This window comes from Xenopus laevis, chromosome 7L (genome assembly GCF_017654675.1).
Source record: "Xenopus laevis strain J_2021 chromosome 7L, Xenopus_laevis_v10.1, whole genome shotgun sequence".
In the NCBI taxonomy this organism is placed as follows: domain Eukaryota; kingdom Metazoa; phylum Chordata; class Amphibia; order Anura; family Pipidae; genus Xenopus; species Xenopus laevis.
Genome location: NC_054383.1, coordinates 41,260,746 through 41,283,989, shown reverse-complemented (window position 1 = coordinate 41,283,989; position 23,244 = coordinate 41,260,746). Strand labels below are relative to the sequence as shown.

The 23,244-nt window shown below is 39.0% G+C and overlaps 1 protein-coding gene across 1 annotated transcript in view; it reads right to left on the bottom strand.

Annotated features, from left to right (window-relative positions):
- LOC108696242 (PH and SEC7 domain-containing protein 1-like) overlaps window positions 1–23,244 on the bottom strand; it is a 202,059-nt gene that overhangs the window by 100,726 nt on the left and 78,089 nt on the right. Inside the window, exons 10-11 of the mRNA XM_018225405.2 lie at window positions 21,644–21,702; window positions 18,655–18,744 (exon numbers count right to left, since the gene is read on the bottom strand). Of these exons, the coding sequence (XP_018080894.2) occupies window positions 18,655–18,744; window positions 21,644–21,702 (149 nt within the window). The remainder of the gene's footprint in view (window positions 1–18,654; window positions 18,745–21,643; window positions 21,703–23,244) is intronic.

Here is a 23,244-nt window from a genome sequence, read left to right as displayed (position 1 = left end):
GTTGCTGTGCTCTGGGCAGCAAATCTTTTTGTCCCTCTTTCTATTTCAAAAATGTTGGGAGGTATGATATATGTGTATATATATATATATATATATGATGACGATCCAGTGGGATCGAAACGCGTAGATATGCGGTTGTTGGAATAAAACTTTTGCTATTTGTACTCATATGACTGACCCGTGAGTGCTTTCATCTGGTGCAGTATGAGGATTTTGGTGAGCACCCGGTAATTATTGCATTGAGTGGTGCGTGCAGATAAATGGAGGGATATATATATATATATATATATATATATATATATATATATATATATATGTCTATACACACACACACAGGGCCACCATCAGGGGATCAGAGGGGTGACTGTTGTCTCAGGGGATTTCAGGTTCTCAGGGGGGCCCAGCTATGCTGCAGAAGAAAGGAAAGATGGAAAATAATGAAGAAGCTCTCCAGAGAAGAAGTAAGAAGCTGCGATGTAAAAGAGCGAAGAAGCTGCAATGGAAAAGAATGAAGAAGCCATCGTAGAGGAGGAACTTTAAATTAACTTTTAGTATGATGTAGAGAGTGATATTCTGAGACGACTTGTGGCATTTGTGGCTTTTGAGTTATTTAGCTTTTTTATCAGCAGCTCTCCAGATTGCAATTTCAGCAATCAGGTTGCTAGGGTTCACATTACCATAGCAACCATGCACTGATTGGAATGAGACTGGAATATGAATAGGCGATGCCTGACTAAAAAGAGGAGTAATAAAAAGTAGCAATAACTATACATTTATAGCCTTACAGAGCATGTGTTTGTAGATGGGGTCAGTGACCCCCATTTAAAACCTGAAAAAGAGCCAGAAAGCGGCAAATAATTCAACTATTCAATTAAAAAAAAGTAGAAAAAATAAATAATGAAGACCAATCAAAAAGTTGCTTAGAATTAGCTATTCTATAACATGCTAAAAGTTAACTGAAAGGTTAAACCCCCATTTTAATATTGCCTCCTAATCATGTAATTAGGTGATAGCTGAAAGCAGAGCTGCTACTGCAGTAGAAGTGGGTGTGCTCCCTCACCTATGGGCTCTTCCTTGGATGTTGGAGGAGAGACATGGTTCTGGGTGTTCCTAATGTGTTAAAGGAAACCTGAGAGACAGAATGCTTTAGCAGGAGCTTGGGAAAGAAAGTGAGTGTCAATGAACCTGTGACAAACACCCTGTTGATGTATTTTTGTTGTTAAACAAAGGCAATTTCTGCATTTTTTTATGTATGTCCATGTCTCTTCTATGCATAAGAAAACAGATTGACTACCATTATAAAGGCTCACACTTGCCATTGGAGAACTCTGTTTGACAGTGCTGGTGCCTGGACAATACAATAGCATAGACATGCAGAGTATAGTGAACTTTGCAACAATGTATGTGGATTAATATAGTGTCAATTATGAACCTGGACTGGTAGTTATGATGCTGCTGGCATTATAAAGTTCTTGTTATGAAATATCCAGTAGATTTTGCAGGAAATCATTTTTGTTTAGCTCAAGACTGACACATTTGCCTGCATCTCTGTTCTTCAGCCTTTTAGGGTGGAGCTGTGGTGCTCCTCAGCTTTAATACACACTGAAATCTGAGCTTCTATCAGAGCTAATAACTTGTCGACTGGGTATGAAACTCAGTGAATGCCCTATTCATACACAGCAGGCCCGGACTGGCAATCTGTGGGTTCTGGCAAATGCCAGAGGGGCTGCTATAAGGTGCCGTATTTAGTGGGCTGGTGGAGGCTGTTTGGGCCTCTGAGTGGGCTGATTGGGCCTCTGTGTACCTGAAATGCCAGGGCCTATTTTAATTCTCTGTCCGGACCTGATACACAGCCTAAGTGGAATTTGTTAAAGGGGCTGTTTAAATTTAAATTCACTTTCAGTATGATGTAGAGTGATACCCTGAGAAAACTTTCAATTGGTTTCCATTTGTTATTATGTGTGTTTTTTGAGTTATTAATCTTTTTATTCCGCAGCTTTACAGTTCCAGTACCCACTGTCCCCACTGGGTATAACGTGCCAGTACCCACTGTTTCCCACTGGGCATTATGTTCCAGTACCCAATGTCCCACTGGGTAAAATGTGCCAGTACCCACCGTCTCCCACTGGGTATAATGTGATAGTACCCAATGTCCCACTGTGTATAATGTGCCTGTACCCACTGCCTCCCACTGTGTATAATGTGCCAGTACTCCCCGTCTCCCACTGGGTATAATCATGAACCCAGTCTCCCACTGTATATAATGTGCCTGTACTCACTGTTTCCCACTGGGCATAAGGTTCTAGTATCCACCATCTCCCACTGGGTATAATGTGCCAGTACCCACTGTCTCCACTGGGTATAATGTGCCAGTACCCACCGTTTCCCACTGGTTATAATATGTCAGTACCCACTGTGTATAATGTGCCAGTATCCACTGTCCCAACTGGGTATAATGTGCAAGCACCCACCATCTCCCACTGGATATAATGTGCCAGTACCCACCGTCTCCCACTAGGTATAATATGCCAGTACCGACCATCTCCCACTGGATATAATGTGCCAGTACCCACTGTCCCACTGTGTATAATGTGCCGGTACCTACTTGCTCCCACTGAGTATACTGTGCCAGTACCCATTGTCTCCCACTGCGTATAATGTGCCAATATTCATCGTCTCCCACTGCATATAATGTGCCAGTACCTGCCTTCTCCCACTGGGTATAATGTGCCTGTACCCACCGTCTCCCACTGGGTATAATGGTCCAGTACCCACTTTCTCACTGTGTATAATGTGCTAGTACCCACTGTCCCCACTGGGTATAATGTGCCAGTACCCACCATTTCCCACTGGATATAATGTACCAGTACCCACTGTGTATAACGTGCCAGTACCCACTGTCTACTACTGGTTATAATTTGCCAGTACCCACCATTTCCCATTGTGTATAATGTACCAGTACCCACTGTCTCAAGCTTGAGAAAGGGGTCACGCCCCGAAACGTTGCATCCGCAATAAACGAGCAAGGTTATACCTGCTAGAATTACCCATGTTGTGCCGGTGTATTCTGTGTCTACGCTATTTTTGAGGTTGCCCAATCCCTCTAACATCGAGCACCTGGGAGTCGTTTGAGTTTGGACGGCCAGGGTGTGCGAGTGTAAGTTTTTTTTTTTTGCAAGTTTTTCTTTTTTCCAGTACCCACTGTCCCCACTGGGTATAATGTGCCTATTTTTAAAACACATATCATATCATAAAATAACCTCATTCTCAAGATGTTAAATGAGTTGAATCAAAACTAGTATCCAGATTGTTTGATGAAAACAGCTGACCTGAAATCAAGAATGCAATGTACTGGAACTTAATTGCTTGCAAATCTCTGCCATCCAGCAAATTCTCTCTTTATTTGTAGTCCAAACCCTTCTCCAATTCTGAAAAAGGTGTCAGTTTAGAAACAACCATCCAAAATGTTTTGGATAGAACACAATGACTGAAAACCACAGATTGTGTTCATAAAATGTTATCTGAATAATTCTTTCTGACCAGTGCCATGTTTATACCCTTAAAATACATGGTGCATACAATTATTTTTCTTTATAGTAATAAGATTTAAATGTATTTAATTATTTTAAGCTGAGTTAAATAAAAAATAGGGTATAGAGAGGAACAAAAGTGTAGTAGTACAGATAGGCAGCTCTCCTTGGTGCCTTTAAATGTAACCTACCAAAGTCTGGATCAGGTGCGACAAGCCCCAAGCATATAGCATAAAGAGGGTACAAACAGTGTTGGACTGGCCCACTGGGACACTGGGAAAAATCTCGGTGGGCCCCAATCTTTGTGGGCCCCCATGACCACTAGACCACACCATACAGTATTTTTTGGTGGGCACTCGGATTGTGGACTCTGGTTTTGTGCTCCGGTTCCGGTTTTTGGCCCCACCCACTGGGCCTCGCTGGCTGCTACTTCACCTGGGCAGGCACGTGCTATGGAACTGGCAAAGCTGCTTTTTCCTCCCTGGCTTTCTGCTGTGCTCCGGACTGATGTGCATGTTTCAGCTGTGCCTGACTGCCCGGCGTCCTTCACGTGGGGGAATAAGTGAGGGGAGCGTCAGGGAGTGAGAAGCTGTGGATGCTAGTACTGGTGCTGTAGATCCTGGCTGCCTGTGCTGAATCTATCGATCTGCTGGGAAGGTTAGGCTGCTGGCTATTGCTGCCTTCTCTGCTTATTCTCATCTGCCAGTTCTATCCAAAAAAAAGAAATCTAATCTGCCTGGCTCCTACTACAGTGCTGGTGAGAAAACGGTCTGGGGGGGGGGGGGTTCATGGAATATGTACTGTGAAATTAAATGCTCACTTGATTAATGAAGTGTAACATGAATTTTTATTAATTAAAGTAAAAGTTGGTTAAATGGAATGAAATTCATAAAGTACTGGTGTGTATAAAATGTGTGCATATATATATATATATATATATATATATATATATATATATATATATATATATATATATATATACTTTATTAGCACATGGGCTGCATTTCAAGCTTCAGTTGTATGGACTTTGCATAACAAGGGTAATTACATTTTGATCAGTCCCTGCCCATTGAGCTTACAATCTAAAGACCCTATGACATTTCCATCTGTCCCTGCTCAAGTCAATTTACAATCGAACTTCCTTATCACATTCACATCAATTCCTGCACAGTGAGTTTACAATCTAAGGTTCCCATCATATTCCCAGTGATCTTAAAATCAGAGGGCCCAATGACATTCCCATCAGTCCCTTCTCCAGTGAGCTTACAATCAGAGGGTGTATTTAATACTTCTGGCACCTTAATGTTATATAATAGTGTACAAATGAAAGTAAGGGCTGGGGGCCCACCTGTTTTTTTCCCGGTGTCCTGCCGGCCCAGTCCGACTCTAAGTGGAGTGGCCTGGGAGCACTACCTATCTGGAAATATCCGGTAATGTTATAAAGGTTGAAACATTTGCAGCAGGTTTAGTAACCTACAGTAATCAATATGCAGATAGCATAAAAAGCAAACATCTGATTAGTTGCTGTGGGTTACGAACACAAGTTAAATTGATGTGTAATAGTGGGTAATATAATTAAAGTCCTTAACCTTGCAATAGCTACCATTGCAACCAATCAGTAAGTAGCATTTATTGGGCATGTCATTAAAAGCAAACATCTAATTGGTTGCTATGGTTACTAACCATGGTGCAATTTTGGGATTTATTTAGGGTTGTCAATTTACGGCTTTAATACTGGCCACATATTGAATCCACATCCTGCATGGCTGATTAGCAATTAATTTAAATTAATTTAAATAAAAGCTACAGACTAAACTGATTTACAGTATGTGCAGTCATGCAGCATGCATCTAAATTAATTGCTAACTAGCCATGCAGGATGTGGATACAATATATGGTCGGTATTACAAGGGGGAGGTGGAAACCCTACTTTTATAACATAAACACATTTGGGACTAATGTAATCATAGCCTTTAACACGAAGTCTTGTACCTCTTAGCGATCAATTGTTTTTGAGTTGGGGTCACGGACTCCATGTAAAAACAAACAAATGTTCTTTAAGGCTACAAATGTATCGTTATTGCTACTTTTTATTACTTATATTTCTATTCAGGCCCTCTTCTATTCATATTCCAGACTCTGGAAATTCTACATTTCTGCACAGCGGTATTCTAATCGCATTGCAATATTTATAGAATAGAATTAATCCTAACGCATTATTCACTAACGTCTATTAAGTGATAAAAGCATAAAATAGTGCGATAATCACTGTGAAATTTAACACCTCCCAGGAGTAGGCGTTGCTAAACAACATCAGATGGATTAATAGAGGAAGATGTAGTGAGGAGCTGTAGGGTATCAATTAAAGACCTTTATGAGGAACTGGAACCTTACCTACAGCCACTAACCCATTTTCATGATACCTTGGGCAGATCCAGAATGCACTATGTTCTGTGTCATGGGATTATATTAAGTTTCCCAGGGAAAGGAATGACTGGAACACTGTAAAAAGAGACTTCTACTCTGCCAGTGGCATCCTGAATGTCTTAGGTGCTACTGTATAAATTGCACTAATAACGTGTGACTATATCAAATGCCCTAAAATATAGCACAAGATAACACATGCTATAAAATACTGCACAAAATAATGCATGCTATAAAATACTGCACACAATTCAGCTAAAATAAACGTAAAATATTAGACAAGTGAACTTTTAGTGAATCAATCATTAATTCTAAAAATATAAGAAGTGATAAAAAATTTTACGGCATGCTCTCACTTTATAGACCTTTAGTGAAACTTAGCTTTTCTTAAAAAATTACGAAAACCACTCTGCCAGAGACACAAGACTCACTACTATAATGCATCTTAAGTAGTGCTGGACTGTAGGACAAAACTGTGTATCGCTGTTCAGCGCTGGCCAGTCCACATCAAGACTCGCCACACTTGTTCTTTGAAAAAGCGGCTTTATTCGAATTGCAATGAGTGATAACAGGCAGTGGGTAAGTGGTGCGAACTAACGCGTTTCGTGCCCTCTCTATTGGCACTTCATCAGAGTTCAAAGTGTGTCACGTGATAAACCATTATATAGAGTGTTAAGTGTTAAACACCTGTGTGTATAAATTAATTAACATAAATCCAATCCCTTCAAATGTATCAAAACATCCTATTGGACACTAGTGAATCCTAAATTATAATACTAGATGAATTCCTCTCAATAGATTGTCATACACATTATAGGGAATAAAAGCAGTGGATAAAAACAAAAAAAATGAAAAATAAAGGCATAAATACAAATATAGACTTAAAAAATATTTCTGTGAAATTATATATTTAAATAGTGATATTTGTGAATAAACCTATTTAATACCAATACACTATAAGACCAATACTTTCATTTGTTCACATCACATATGAATTAATTATATATATATGTAGAATCTCAATTGAATAAATATAATAAATACAGTGTAAATATAGTGGTTTTAATTGTTACACTATATTTACACTGTATTTATTATATTTATTCAATTGAGATTCTACATATATATATAATTAATTCATATGTGATGTGAACAAATGAAAGTATTGGTCTTATAGTGTATTGGTATTAAATAGGTTTATTCACAAATATCACTATTTAAATATATAATTTCACAGAAATATTTTTTAAGTCTATATTTGTATTTATGCCTTTATTTTTCATTTTTTTGTTTTTATCCACTGCTTTTATTCCCTATAATGTGTATGACAATCTATTGAGAGGAATTCATCTAGTATTATAATTTAGGATTCACTAGTGTCCAATAGGATGTTTTGATACATTTGAAGGGATTGGATTTATGTTAATTAATTTATACACACAGGTGTTTAACACTTAACACTCTATATAATGGTTTATCACGTGACACACTTTGAACTCTGATGAAGTGCCAATAGAGAGGGCACGAAACGCGTTAGTTCGCACCACTTACCCACTGCCTGTTATCACTCATTGCAATTCGAATAAAGCCGCTTTTTCAAAGAACAAGTGTGGCGAGTCTTGATGTGGACTGGCCAGCGCTGAACAGCGATACACAGTTTTGTCCTGCAGATGCCGGCTTGGAGTTGCCGGAGTATCGCGAGAGCTGCGGCCGAGACGCCACAAGGAAGGGTGAGCTCCGCTTTAATCTTTCACCACCCGTGTTTCTAGTGCTGGACTGTGTCCATAAAATAACAATTAATAAAAATACATAGTGTGCAACACCATTTCCTCCCTTACAATTCGATCCCCAGTGACAGTTTCACTGACAACTCGGCTTCTTCAAGGACATAAGTCACTTATGCCCCTGAAGAAGCTGAGTTGTTGGTGAAAGACGTTGGGCGGCATAGGTGGACGGTGGGTAATTAGCTCCCACTCGTTCCCCACGTAAATAGGTAGTGCCACTGGGGATCTAATTGGAAGGGAGGGAAGCAAGGGAGAAGTTATCAGACAGGTAAATCAGTAGGGGTACTGCAGATAAAAGAAAGAGAACAAACAGAAAGGGGTCTAGTGAAGCTGACAGAGGCGTTTCTGCCATGAGGCAAGGTGAGTATCTTGCCTCAGGCAGCAGCTGCCCAGAAGTTACCAGGGGCGGCAAAAAGCTGCTCCTGTAACTTTAAGAGACGAATTTCCGTTTTTTAAACCTGGAAATTCTGCTTTTCTAGCGCAAAGAGCGCAATTTCACTCTCTGCGCTAGCGATGCGCCCCCCTCCGACCCCTGTCGGCGATATTAAGGTGAGCACGCCAGGCGGGGGGGTGCATTTAGAACGCCGCCTCAGGCGGCATTAAGGTCTGAAAGCGCCTGGAAGCAGAAGACTTGGGAACACAGAGATTTTAGAAAACTGAACTGCAACTTTGCTTTAAAAAGTAAATTTTAAGGTAAATATTGGAGCCTTTGGAAAGACTAAAGGTGGCCTTTAGACTGATTTGGCAGCTTATCTGTCAGTGTATGGGGGCTTCCAACGGGTCTCCAAGATCGATAATCTTGGCACCAGATCACTTGGTCAGAACCGTGAAATAAGTATCAGACACAGCTGAATTGCTGAAACATGTCTCTATCAACACCCTTTCCCTCCCTTCCAATTCTATTCCAAGTGACAGTTTCACTGACAACTCGGCTTCTTCTGAAGAAGCCAAGTTGTCGGTGAAACGTGTTGGGCGTCATAGGTAGACGGTGGGTGATTAGCTCCCACTCGTTCCCCATGTAGATAGGTAATGTCATTGGGGATCTAATTGGAAGGGAGGGAAGCAAGGGAGAAGTTATCAGACAGGTAAATCAGTAGGGGTACTGTAGATAAAAGAAAGAAAAAACAGAAAGGGGTGTAAGGGAAGCAGAAGACTTGGGAATGCAGAGATTTTAGAAAACTGAATTGCAGCTTGCTTTAAAAGTAAAAGGTAAATGGTGGAGCCTTTGGAAAGACTAAAGGTGGCCTTTAGACCCTTTTGCCAGCTTGTCAGTGTATGGGAGCTTCCGACAGGTCTCCACGATCGATATCTGGGCACGAGATCAATTGGAGAGGTTTAATTAAGCCTTTAGTAGTAAAGGTCTGTGTCTCCAAAGAAGCCAAAATCTTCTTTTTTGGTGATTCACATGCTCTGTGCTGCTACATTACACAGTTCTCCTTTAAATGTCATTCTCTATTCCCTGTGGCACACGTTCTAGATTGCGAAGTCTTTAATGCTCACTTAAGAAGCAGTTGCTTCTCGGGAAAGCTGTAGTCTACTTTGAAATGTAGCCAACCACAAGGTCAGCTATAGTTGTTAGAAATCCTTTTGCCGCAGCCGCTATCTTACCTCCAGGCGGGTGGAGGGAGGGTCAGTTTGGGGCTGCTGTGTGCACCAGGTGCGGGGTGTTCTTTTTATGCCGCTGTACATAGATTTACTCACCTGTGGCCTTTTATTTCTGCATGTATGCTTCACAAATGACCCCCTATGCTCCTTTGGGGAAATAGCAACAAATTAATCATATTTGAAGTACTGGCGAGTAGGAAAATACAGTATTGTAGAAAGTATTTTAAATGAGATTTAATTTACTAAACCAAGTCTCTCTATCACTGTTGTGTGTAGTTTCAGTATGTTCAAAACCTCATGTTACAACATTCCCAAAACAGCCCATCATTGTGTCCTATATGTACAAAATGGGGCAATCCCAGAGCAAAGCCTGAAAGCTAATCCCAATCAATATTTGGAGAGTTCTGCAAAGCTACTTCAAGGACAGTCAGTTAAAATTGGTGTAGCCCCTGCACCACAGAAGCAAGGGGCAGTCCAGAAGGGGCACTGGTCTGGTTAGAACTGAACTGAAACCCTTTAATTGTTTCCTTAATTCTTTTCAGCCTAAACAATTGTTAAGTATATTCACGGAAGCTAGGGAGTGATGGCATTACTGACATCTGGAATAATATGAAATGTTTCCAGTGTGAACAGACGATCCCATAAGGGCACATTATCCATCATTCCGAGCATATTACCATGGAGACTCTTCCTCTGGGCAGTCATTACACAGCATTACCATAGCACTGTACAAATGGAGACAACAGAACGGAAATAAAGCTGTACATAAGCAGCAACTCAGACTGTCACACAAAATTATATTTCAGAATTGGTATTATTCTTTCCCAATCAATTTTAGGTTTTACTATGAAGGTCATGAAAGCTTATAATTTGAAAAAAAACCACTCAAGGTCTGCCCACGTGACATGCTCTCCAAAAAAGGGGTTAAAATCCATGTTAAAAAACCAGAGGCAAATAACAGGGTGGGCAAGCGGAAGCAGAATTTTAAATCTTCTACACAAAGAGAACACGACACATACGGAGCATTAAACAATATTCTAAAATGGTATATCCTTCATAGCAATAATAGCATTGGGAAATGTATAGCAAAAAAGGAATGTTAGGTATTTATGGGTCTGCAATAGAAAATCTTCTAATAACCTATGTACAGTATAACATCTACATATATATTAATGAGGTATACATATGCAGTAACAACCATTTTCACAGTGATGGACTGAATCAAAATTCAAAGGAACATGTTTTGTTTATTTATTAAAGGGGTTCTAAACCTAAAAAATTATTTGATGTAAACTTACTCAAGAGTAGTGCTCACATTAAGCAGTTTCTTATAGGCTACATAGTAAAATGGCACACTCTCATAGGCTGCTGAGCACTTGTGTACACAGTACAGGTATGGGACCTATTATCCAGAATGCTCGGAACCTCGGGGTTTCCGGATAAGGGGTCTTTCTGTAATTTTGATCTTCAACTTAAATCTACTAGAAAATCATGTAAACATTGAATAAACCCAATAGGCTGGTATTGATTCCAATTATAATTGCGTTTTCATCCGACAGTCGGATCAGTGTAGTTCTTACCTGCGATTTCTCCTTCACTTCCTTTTTCTTTAAAACATCTGTGTTACACATCCGACACGTCGCATACGTTTTATCGCATTGCGACGTGTCGGCTTCTCGCGCACCATGAAGTCCTACCCTTATGAAGATAATAGTGGTGTTTATTAAGCAAAAACTACTTACTGTGATACATTTTTGTAAAGGCTAGAGTGCTAACCGAAACGTTAGTCGTTTTTGCTCAATAAACACCACTATTATCTTCATAAGACCTGTGAGTGCGAGCCTTTTTCGGTCATATATATATATATATATATATATATATATATATATATATATATATATATATATATCAATGGATATTCATGACTCTTGTGTAATATATTTATATATATTAATAATTTTTTTATAAGCAAACCCCATACAGAGGTGAAGCGGTCTACCAATGTGTGTCATTAAGCTGAGCAATCAGATCAGCATAATGATGGTATTAGGAAAGGAAACTATTTGACTGCGAGTGGAAAAGAGAAAACCGCATGAGTCATGTTCAAGTTGTATCAGCTCTCCATGCCTTCTAATGCTGCAGTTTTATATGTAATGTCATATTTGAGGGACAGGCTAGGACTTAGCATTCCTTTATTCAGGACTTGTGCTGCAGCAATGATACAACTTTTGCCATGATTCATGACAGAGACAATATTTTTCATCAGCAAGCTTCTTGTGAGAAGGAGTATGATGCCTGCAAAAGGGTTAGGGTTGCCACCTGGCCTATATTTCAGCAGCCTAGCACTTATAAGGGTAGGTATTACAAATTTACCAGAATTATATTTTTTCAGTAAATTTGCAATCCCTAGTTATTAGACCTCTGGCCTGTCTCCAGGGCCGAGCTAGGGGTTAGCCGACCAGGTGCCTAGGGTGCTCGGTCTTCTTGGCCCGGCCCTGCCTGCCTCTGATATGCCCCAATCCTGCTTACTTGCATCCCGCCCCTCACCTCTATAACCTTGCTTTCTCTTGAATTTTAGGTCTGCCCCAGTCACTATGTTATTGCCCCACCCAGATTGGATCAAAACCCACCCTATAACCTTCTTGATCCTGCAGTCGCTCCTACGTCCTAAACAGGGTTCAATATACTTTTAATTTGCACAAAATGATGCTCGCTTGTAGCGCTGACCGTTCCTGAGGAAGTGCTGACTATACAGGCAGGAAACGCGTAGGTTTTCATAACTGCACACCCACTGTTAAAATGCTTTCACATATAATATATATAATATAGCCGACTTGATATTAGCCAGCGTCTTCCTTATGGAACGGTCAGCGCTACAAGCAAGCATCATTCTGTGCAAATTTGCAGTATTCGGGAGGAGGAACTGAACTCTCGTGACAGCTGCGACCAACAGAGGAACGCAGCACACTAGGGTGAGCTCCGCCATACCTACTTCCTAATTGTTGCCGCATTCAATATACTTTTGCCAGCTTTCATTTTGTATTCACCTTTTTCCTGCCAAACCAACACCATAATGATTGTATACCTCCCAACTGTCCCGTTTTTCAAGGGACAGTCCCGATTTTGACAGCTCAACCAGGGTTTGTTACTGAAATGTCCTGACTTTCTCTCTGATCTCCTGCACTGGTTAACCAGAAAAATATATAATGTTTCTAACTTAATTGGCTTTTGGCAGAGAGCCCAGAATAGATACTTAGATACTTGTAACAATTAAAGATAGGCAGGTCTCTGGAGAACTTAGACTCAGCTTAAAGATCAATTTACCTTCATTAGCAAAACTGTAATAAGACATACAGTAAAAGTCACAGGAATGTGTTCAAACTTTCATAACTTGCCAAATTTTGTAAAATGGACAGGGTAATTAGGGGGTGTGGTCAAAAAAATGTCGCTGCTCTGCAAATCTTTTTGTCCCCCTTTCTATTTCCAAAATGTTGGGAGGTATGTGATTATATGACTAAAATTGTATGCCAGTGTCATGTCACCATATTCAAGATACTTTTAATGCTGTAATGACGGCAGGCACAGAGGCTTGGGACAAGGCTGGCAAGTTTTTAGGGCAAGCATACCTTGTCACAAATCTCTAATAGAAAGAACACAGGGGGCCCAGGACACCCTTATCCGACAATCTGGTCTGTCTGTCTGTCTGTCTGTCTGTCTGTCTGTCTGTCTGTCTGTCTGTCTATCTATTATCAATCTATCATATATTATCTGTCTCTCTCTCTTTCTATACAAGTATCTACTTTACAAGTATCTTTTTGAATTAGCCTTGTTATGTGCCAGTGTTCCAGGCCAGGAAGCAATTTATGTTCCTTTGCACTGATTATTCACTTTAAGCTGGATCTTTTCTTGAGCAGCTGTTGGTGAAACAAACAATTCTAAATTTCACTGTGTTTTGAACACATTTACATGCATATTCAGCACTGATACAAAATACGGTAACTTTTTCATTAAAAAAAAATGTCTTAAAACAAAAGAACTAATATTCTACTGTATCTCTAGCAAATATTTCATCCCAGGTACCAGACACAGCAAAAAAAAAAAAAAGTAATAGACAAATAATGATTTTAATCTAGGATTTCATAAATGAAGAAATTTGGAAAAAAACAAACTCCCCAAATCAATAGGAAAAAATGTGGTTAGGACTGTGTAAAATGAGTCACAGTGCCAGCAGCTGGCAACTCCAACGCAGAAGGAAAAAAGTATTATTAAATTTCAGTTCTAAAATGACTGCAGTGCTTTTATTCTAAACATGTTGCACAGTGACTGTACATCATTCATGTTTTGAATAGAACACAAAACGATTAACTTTCGCTATGTTTCTCAAAGACAAACAGATTTTAGAAAAACATTGATAAGATAAACAATCGGACAAGCAACGTGACCCAAACATCCTAAATAAACATTTTTGGTAAATACTATGCTAATGATCCTTAAGTTGGCCTTACACCTTAAGCACATTTGGTGAAGTCAGTAAAGGAGTAAATGTTTGTCAGATTTGGCCACGAACATGCTGATAGATTTATCTGCCTCATAGATAGTTGGCCAATGTTTGGCCAGATGATGATTGGTCAGGCCGTCGTGATAACCCCATAAGCTGCTGATTTGATCTGGAGGGTCGGCAGTTTATATTGTGTCTTCATGACCAGCTTTAAAAGAGAGCTCTTTTAAACATTTAGGGTTAATGTAATAAAAAATCTTAAAGGGGATATTCACGTTTAGTATACTACATTATGCCCTATTCCTAGCATTTTTGCAATAGGTCATCATTATTTATTTTGTATCACTTTGGAATGATTTGCCTTCCTTTTTTTGACTTTCTCTAGCTTTCAAACGGGGGCCATTGACCAAGCCAGTTCAAAAACACTATTGCTCTGTGAGGTTTAATTTTATAGTTACTTTTTATTACCTATCTTCCGATTCATGCACTCTCCTATTCATCTTCCAGCCTTTCAATCACACCACTGCCTGGTTGCTAGAGTAAATTAGATCCTAATAACCACAGAGAGCTGCTGAAAATACCACACTGGAGAGCTGCTAAATATAAAGCTGAATAACTTAAAAAAAAATAAAAAATTATGATCAACTGCAAATTGTCTCAGAATATCATTGTCAACATTATACCAAAAGTTAATTTAAAGGTAAACTATCCCTTTGCCCACATATTGTAACCCAAAGCAAGCAATTGAATTTGTTTTACTATAGGTTACTAGAGAAGTACTAGACAAGACAAATTTTAAGATCATTTATTACATTAAACACAACCCCTGGACTTGTACTTAATAATAAAGGATATTCCCATGCCATATGTGTGTGTATATATATATATATATATATAAATATATCTATATATATATATATATCTATATATATATATATATATATATATAAGTGCTGTCCTGGCAAACAATGAGTTTGTGTCACCAACAGAATGGCTATTTCATACACTATACAGTTACTACTTTATATACAGTATTTATAGAAAAGCTGTTGTTAGGTTTGAGTGAAAGCCAAAATATGGGTACAAGTAATTTGTTATATGTTTTCTTCCTTGCTCCCCCCCCCCTTGACGCCCATGGCTGGAGCCTTCAGCCTGTATGCCCATAGCCTTATAGAACCCACTTAGCAGGTTACATTTACTAGTCACTTGCTTAGAGGCAAACATCTTTTTGGTTGCTATACTGTATATTACTGAACCTGGACAAACTCTATTACATATGGGGGTAAGCTGCTAAACTGTCAAACTACCTGCTCCTTGTCCTGTAAAACCCTGGAACGTCACTACTTGACTCTGACTTAACACAATGTCATTTAAACTAGCACACAAAGAAGGCCAATTTTCTTATGTCAAACAGTCACAATGAAATCTCCATATCATGAAAAGCTTTGCTTACTTGTGGTGCTGGCGACTGGGGTCTTGTGTACAAAGTCACTATAATTTGTGCTGAGTCTATATGTTCATTTTTTAGCTGGATATATCCCATAGTAAAAAAATATTCCTGTATGTTACCTGGCTTCTGACAAAACTGAATATAGAGGATGAAAACTGGACAGTTAATAGTGTGATGCCGGTACTGAGGGATGTTTGTGTATTTCAGATTTTACACTGCCCAACTATGTAGGCAACAAAACAGAGATATCTGCACACAGAGCATAAGTCCTGTAACTGTATACAAAGGGATTCTGGTTTGCAGCAAAAAAGTGGCCTATCCCAGCAACTTTAGAGGTGCTGTTAGAATTTCCTTGTGTACTTATTGACTCCACCATAGTTTGGTCATTGTTTATAGCTACTCATGTTATGGCACCACACTCTGTCAATCATCCATCAGCAGCCCTCCTATCAGTGAGTGCATGTCGGCAGTTTAACTTAGCAAGTCAGCTAGTCAGTCACAGGCTTAACATTACAAATGTACATCATTTGAAAACAAACTAACTAACTCTGAGTGTCATTTATATTGAAAATTCTATATCCTATTTCTCCCACTTGCTCAAAATATCATTGTTCATGAATTCTGTCAGTTTGACTGATGTGCTGCCTTTAAAACAACACATACTGTATATTGTGTTATAAACGTTTATCTCTTTGCTTCCTTAAAGGAGAAGGAAAGTCATATTCCTCTTGGGGGGGCCAAATGTTTAGGCACCCCCAAGTGATTGTATTTACTTACCTGACACCTTGGGCCAGTGCTCCTATCAGCAGAAAACTGCACCGGCCTGGGCGGCCAGCGAGCACCATGGAGCAATCCTCTTCCTGCTTCTTCTTTCTTTCCATGGCTGACCATGCGCAGTAGAGAGAAAAGTTGAACTTTAACAAAGAAGTTGGCTATTTAGTTTTACTGTGCATGAGTCTGCCCCATGAAATTTGAAGAGTGAAGAAGAAGGAAGAGAATTGCTTTGTGGTGCTCGCTAGCAGAATCCCGGGCTGGTGCCGTTTTCTGATGATAGGAGCAACGGCCTGGGGTGTCAGGTAAGTAAATACAATCACTTGGGGGTGCCTAACATTTGGGGTGCACCCAATCCACTATTTTAGTATTAGTGAATCCATTGTGAAATATTCGTCTGAATACCAAACCAAATCTGAACCCTAATCTGCATATGTAAATTAGGGAAAGAAGGAGGAGAGAGAACTGCGTGCGCAAAAATACTTTTGACTTCCTTGTCTGTGTAATAAAAAGTCACGTAATTTTTTTTGGATTCGGTTCGGCCAGGCACTTGGATTCGGTGCATCCCTGTTTAAATGGAGTCAGCAGGTATCATGCCAGATAGAGACCTAAGGGGTCATTTTCTATTGGTAGGGGGCAACATGCAAAAGCGTCACACATTTTTTACACTTTGCACCATACCCCAACCTAAAGCTACGCAGAAGCAGCACCCCCCATGAATACAATGCTGTCTGAATTTGACATATTCATGAGGCAGTTTTCTGGAGCCACATAGGCATCCCTCTTTCCACTGCACGCCCATCCCCTAACTTACACAACATTCAGGGAGTAAAAACTAAGGGGCATGATATTGCATTGCCCAGGCTCAGTTTACCAGTAAAGCATTCCAGCCTTAAATTCCAATCCAAGTCAGGAGAAGATAGTAATAATAAGATTGTATACTATATATACTGAGGCAGATTAAAGTAAATAAAGAGCATCTCTTTAGTTAACACAGTAGAATATACATTAATTTCTTGTCAAGATCATATAGACCTAACAGAGTACCAGAGGATCACCCATTGGACTCCATTTCCAGCATCAACCTATATAACCTCTATACCATTAGGTACTGTCTCCATATAATTACTGTCCGAGTCGGCTCTGGATGTCCTGTTCTCTGGAGGGCCCTGTGACCCTTACAACACTATGTATTGTTAGCTGCATTAATGCAATTTCTAAATCAAGTTAAAAACATCAAAATTGATGGAGGTAGAGTTAGAGGGGCACTCACTTGTTTCCAATCTCCTATTGTTCCAGGTGCACGTCCCACAGTGTCCCTCCACACTGGAACCACTAGTCACACAGCAAAAGGGCAGCACTCCGTACTTTAGTAAAATTGCCTTTATTTCCACATGCAGGGCAACATATGCAGCAACGTTTCGAGCCTCGCACGGCTCTTTGTCAAGCTATATAATTACTGTCCGAGTCGGCTCTGGATGTCCTGTTCTCTGGAGGGCCCTGTGACCCTTACAACACTATGTATTGTTAGCTGCATTAATGCAATTTCTAAATCAAGTTAAAAACATCAAAATTGATACATGTGAGGCCACCTTAAAGGGATCTAGATATTTTTTAATTAGTATATACACTGTATTGCAAAATGCTACATACGTTTTCTTGCTAAATTTCATCAGCCAGCAGTCCTTACTGTTTACTGTTCCCAAGTGCCATTAAGAACAGTGCAGGGGTGTCTCTATCTATGTTTGTCTATAAGCAAGTACACATTCACACAGTATGCAGACACACCTGCACTGTTCTTATTGGTGGCCGGTAAAAGAAAGTGAATCGTCCGCAGCTGTTAATTGGGAAACACATATAATTCAAGCTGGGGGATCTTCCTAATAAAGGAAATTCAAGGACGTCTTGTACAAGTAATTTACAATTAGTATTTGAAAATTGATCCATATGGTATATATAGCAAGTATTAAGGTTGCCTTAAGATGCCCTTTATGGACTTTTAAATACCCTTGGAATATTTTATTCACTAACTCTCAGTAGTAGCAATTAAAAATGATTTTCCTGACAAATGAGATTTGAGCACTTCATTCTTGCACACAGTACTTTTCAACCAGTAAATATTGCAAGATTTTGGTGTTTGGCATAGAGAATGCATTTAGCAACTATAAATGTTGTCTTTAGATCCCCTATATTTAAATACCCTTGGGCTATTTTATTCACAAACTCTTAGTAGCAGCAATTAAAAATGTTCCATGTGCAACAGGGGCTTTTTAGAATTTAGGGGCTTTTTAGAAAATTTAATAAAATCTTTAACTGTGCACAAATGACATTCTTACAGTGATAATATTTTCTAAATTTCATTTAGCATAGTCAGATAAGTATATCATATTATGGTAAGTGCAACATTCATTATGAGCAATATTATGGAGAAAGACATCCTGAAACCACAAGAAACGACACATCTTCTCTCTAATACAAACACCTGGTTCCATACAGCAGATATTCATTTTAAATGGTGCTGTTACATTTACACAAACACACAACAAATCATACATTCTTCCATATAGAACAACCATCAAATAAATCTCTTACCTTGAGAAGTTCCCTTGGAAAATCTTTCCCTCCATTCAGACCTTCCAAGTTTCCAATAAACTCTGAGCAGGACATCCTCTTGCCAATATTCTAAAAACAGCAAAAGTTTGACAAGCTGAATATTGTGCTGAGCTACATATAGGGACTTGAGTTTTAATGACAAAATCACTTATTTAATAGGTGCCTAAATTTATACTGCATTGTTTATGGGATTGTAATACTCCTATATTTACAAACAACCTTCAATGTGCCATACAGTCGAGGTGGATGATGAACTTCAAAACCACAGTGATTTCTACTTACAGCTATTTGCCATTTTAGAGCCTTCGGGGTTATGCATCGGTTATGATTACAATTTAGACTGAACATATCACAGTGTTACAGTGTTAGGATGCTTCCAGTCAGGACAGGGGGTTAATTGTTGGTTGGCCACCTTCAATCAGCTTTGGGATGAGGTTCCCTATAGTTCCTATCCCCTTCACTCCTTGCCTGAGCAAATAGGTTCTGTAAGGCACATGCACAATGGCCTCCATTACTTCCTGTTTCCTGCTACATCCTGTTTCCTGCTTTCTGGCGCCAAATCTCCCTATTTAAACCTGCTTAGCCAATCATTCATTGCCCAAGCTGGCTTCTGGTCCTGTCAGATCCTGCTCAAGCATTTTCATCTGCTTCTGATCCTGGTTTTTGACTTTTGGCCTGCATTTTGACTATGAATCTCGCTGCCCCTCCTGACATCTGCCTGTTCGTGAGTTCTCTTTGTTTGACCCTAGTTTTAGAACTTCTGACCTCTGAAGTTGGTAAGATCCCCACTAGTGCCACAGCAGATAGTTCCGGGGCCCCAAAAGGGCGTTGTTGAAAACCGGGACTAGTTGGGCTCTCCAACTTTACGGAAGAGTCAGACTGATACCAGCAGCCTCACTCCAGGTTCCAGTCTACTAGTACGTTACAGGTTCTTTCTGTGAGTTAGGGTGTTTCAATAATCTAGTTAGAGTGATCTAGAGATTGTGTATGATTTTGGACTAGGATACGTTATCTGGAAACCCATTATCCAGAAAGCTCTGAATTACTGGAAGGATGTCTCCCATAGACCATACCTCCCAACATTTTGGAAGTAAAAAGAGGGACAAAAATTTTTTTTCCGAATAGAACAGCGAAAACTTTTGACTACGCACCTTTCTGTGGCCACACCCCCTAATTACCATGTTCATTTTACAAAACTTGGCAGATTATGAAAGTTTGAAAATATTTCTACTTATCTAAACTCTCAAATTGTTACAAAGTATCTTATTTGCACCTGTATATATTTGCTGTACTGTGCTCTGTGCTAAAAGCCAATTAAGTTAGAAACTTTGTTTATGTTTCTGGCTGTTCAGTGCAGAGAAAATAGGGACTTTCCAGTACAAATGAGGGACTGCAGGTTGAGCTGTCAAAAGAGGGACTGTCCCTCCGAAAAAGGGACAGTTGGGAGGTATGCATAGACCCATAATAATCAAATAATCCAAGTTTTTAAAAACTATTTCCTTTTTCTCTGTAATAATAAAACAGTAGATTGTACTTGATCCAAACTAAGCAAAAGCAGCCTATTGGGATGTTTACATGATTTTATAGTAGATTTAAGGTATGAAGCTTCAAATTACAGAAAGATCCCTTATCCAGAATGCAGGTCCCAAGCATTCTGGATAACGGTCCCATACCTGTACTGTGTCATTACTTTGATTACTAAGTATAACCTTTGCTTGTTTTTTGACTATCCCTCTGAAAATTGCCTGGTACTGAATCTTTAGTAAATTGTTTGTAAGGTACTCTGTCTCTTTGTCACATGGAAACATTCCCTGTAGATTCTAGCTGAACTGCAAATCGCAACCTCAGCTATGAATCCTTCTGCTGAAGGGGTGCTTATTGTAATAGTTACATTTGTATCAAATGTATATTGTGTAATCCGGTAACTCTGGCAAAAGTAACTTTGTAACATTTTCAAACGGCATTCAGTGCACCTGTCTACCATGGAACTGCCTGTTCTACAGTCATAGAACTACAGGTATGGGACCTGTTATCCAGAATGCTCGGGACCTGGGGTTTTCCAGATAATGGATCTTTCCGTAATTTGGATCTTCATACCTTAAGTCTACTAGAGAATCATGTCAACATTAAATAAACCTGGCTGGCTTTGCTTCCAATGAGAATAAATTTATATCCTAGTTGCGATCAAGTACAAGGTACTATTTTATTATTACAGAGAAAAAGGAAATTGTTTTTAAAAATTTAGTTCATTTGGATAAAATGGAGTCGACAGGAGATGGCCTTTTCGTAATTCTGAGCTTTCTGCATAGTGGGCTTCCGGATAACAGATGCCATACCTATACTGATGATCCATACCCAGCCACTGAGATCCACTTCAAGTAGAAATTCTCAACTAAGAGCTGTAGTCAATATAATTTCTGTATGGGATCTCATCTCAGATTCATGTAAGTGATAAACAATTCAAAAATGCAATCAAATAACTACACATATCATATATCAAAAGAAAATGATGTAAAAAGATACTGACACCAGAAAATAACCTCTTTTTGTATTTGTCATAACATTGTTTTTGAATGCTATTTATCATTTTTGCCATAAAAGTATTTGTGTGATGCTGTTACATTACCTTTCTTACACCCGTGTTCTTCTAGGAGGGGGCTGCCATATTTGTGCAGCAATAGTCCGTTAGCATTAGAAACTCTAACTGATAGGCTGAGAAGAGACAGTCAGGTTGGCGAAACAGTCAAGTTTGGGAACTTCAAGTAGCAATTACTTACAAAATCAGAACTATCAGCGAAAAATGATCAGCATGACCCATAGGCAGTTTTTAATATAGATTAAAATTTTGAAAAGGAAATTTTTAGTGTTAGTATCACTTTAAGTTGATACTAGCCTATGATACTAATGGAAATAATATCATTATAGCGTCCCATTTAGTTCAATAAATTGCATAAACAATTATACGTACATGGCCGTGTAGATCAGTGTTCAACAGCATCAGTGCACAGGTCAACGTATGAACGCCGTCTACAGAAAAAATCACAAGATGAATTACACTATGTACAGATTGCATTTTATTAATTTGGAATGATAATCATCATTTGTAATTAGGTACTGTATGTATATAGGCAAGGGAAACATGGCAAGTACAGGTAGATTATAAAATAATAGATTGAGGCTTGCTTACATCTAAAAGCCTACATTTTGCAGCACATGCAGCATATTATTATGCATATGCCCATTTGTCAATGATGTGCACTACTACTCAGAATTAATTAATACTGATAACTTCTTGATGGTGAAAGAGCACCGCCCTAGCCATATTTCCCCTTCTATCTATTATGTGTGACTGAGAAATGAATTCTTCAGGAACCCTATCTTTGTTTGTATCTTCACTTTTCATTATCATGATGAGTGTAAATGAGAGTAAATGTGTTGGTGGGGTATCCCCAACTAACAGACTCTCAGTGAATACAAGAATTGGTTAATAATAGGGATCCATGGGGAGATAGGGATCGGTTAAGAAGATCTAAATACAATGACGGTTAAACCATTATTTCTGCAAAGTTGATGTGATCAGTGCAGATGATCATAAACATGTTATGGAAAAAAACTGTTTTTTATATTTATATACTTTGCTTGACCCCCTCTATATGTGTTTGTTTAAAAAATAAGGTCAGATTAGTTGCACTTCAATTACACAATTGCATTTTTTTGTCAGCAGTTGTCAAATTGACTCCAGTGCTTTTGCCTATGCCAGCCAGAGAATTGTATTTCAATTATTCTACCTGCAATCAGATCAATGCAAGCTGCTTATTAGTTGCGCTACTGGCTGAATTAGCCAATACAAGTAAATAAGCCCTAATGAACGAAAGCAGAATGTCTGCTTCAAAGGAAAGATTTCTAGGGGCTAGAAGTAACTGGACACACACACACACAGTTATGTAGCTGTAAAACGCTAAAAATGCTAACTCAGATCTCCCGGATTTTACTTGGCTTTAAACCAAATGCCTTGTTGCTGAAGCATGCCATCAATATAACATGCAAATTGACCCTTTCACATCTAATTATTTATATATTCACAAAAACATCACCTTTATCTGTGTACCAGAAGCTATATAACATTGTCAGCTACTGCATCAATGTAAGAATAGTAGTGATGGGTGTATTTATTTGCCAGACGCTGCAAATTCACGGCGAAATTCGAGAAACCGTCACGAAAATTCGCCGGCGTCAAGACTGTTGTGACTGTATGTGGATCAGAACCTGGCCTGACAGGTTGTGACAAGCTTGAATTTAAAGGGGTGGTTCACTGTAAGTTAGCTTTTAGTATGTTATACAGTGTCCAATTCTAAGCAACTTTTCAATTAGTCTTCATTATTTTATTTTTTTTTATAGTTTTTGCATTATTTGCGTTCTTCTTCTGACTCTTTCCAGCTAAAATAAAATGATCTGTACGGCAACAAATTTATTGCTACTTTTAGTTACTCATCTTTCCATATTCCAGTCTCTTATTCAAATCAGTGCATGGTTGTTATGGTACTTTGGACCCTAGCAACCCGATTTCTG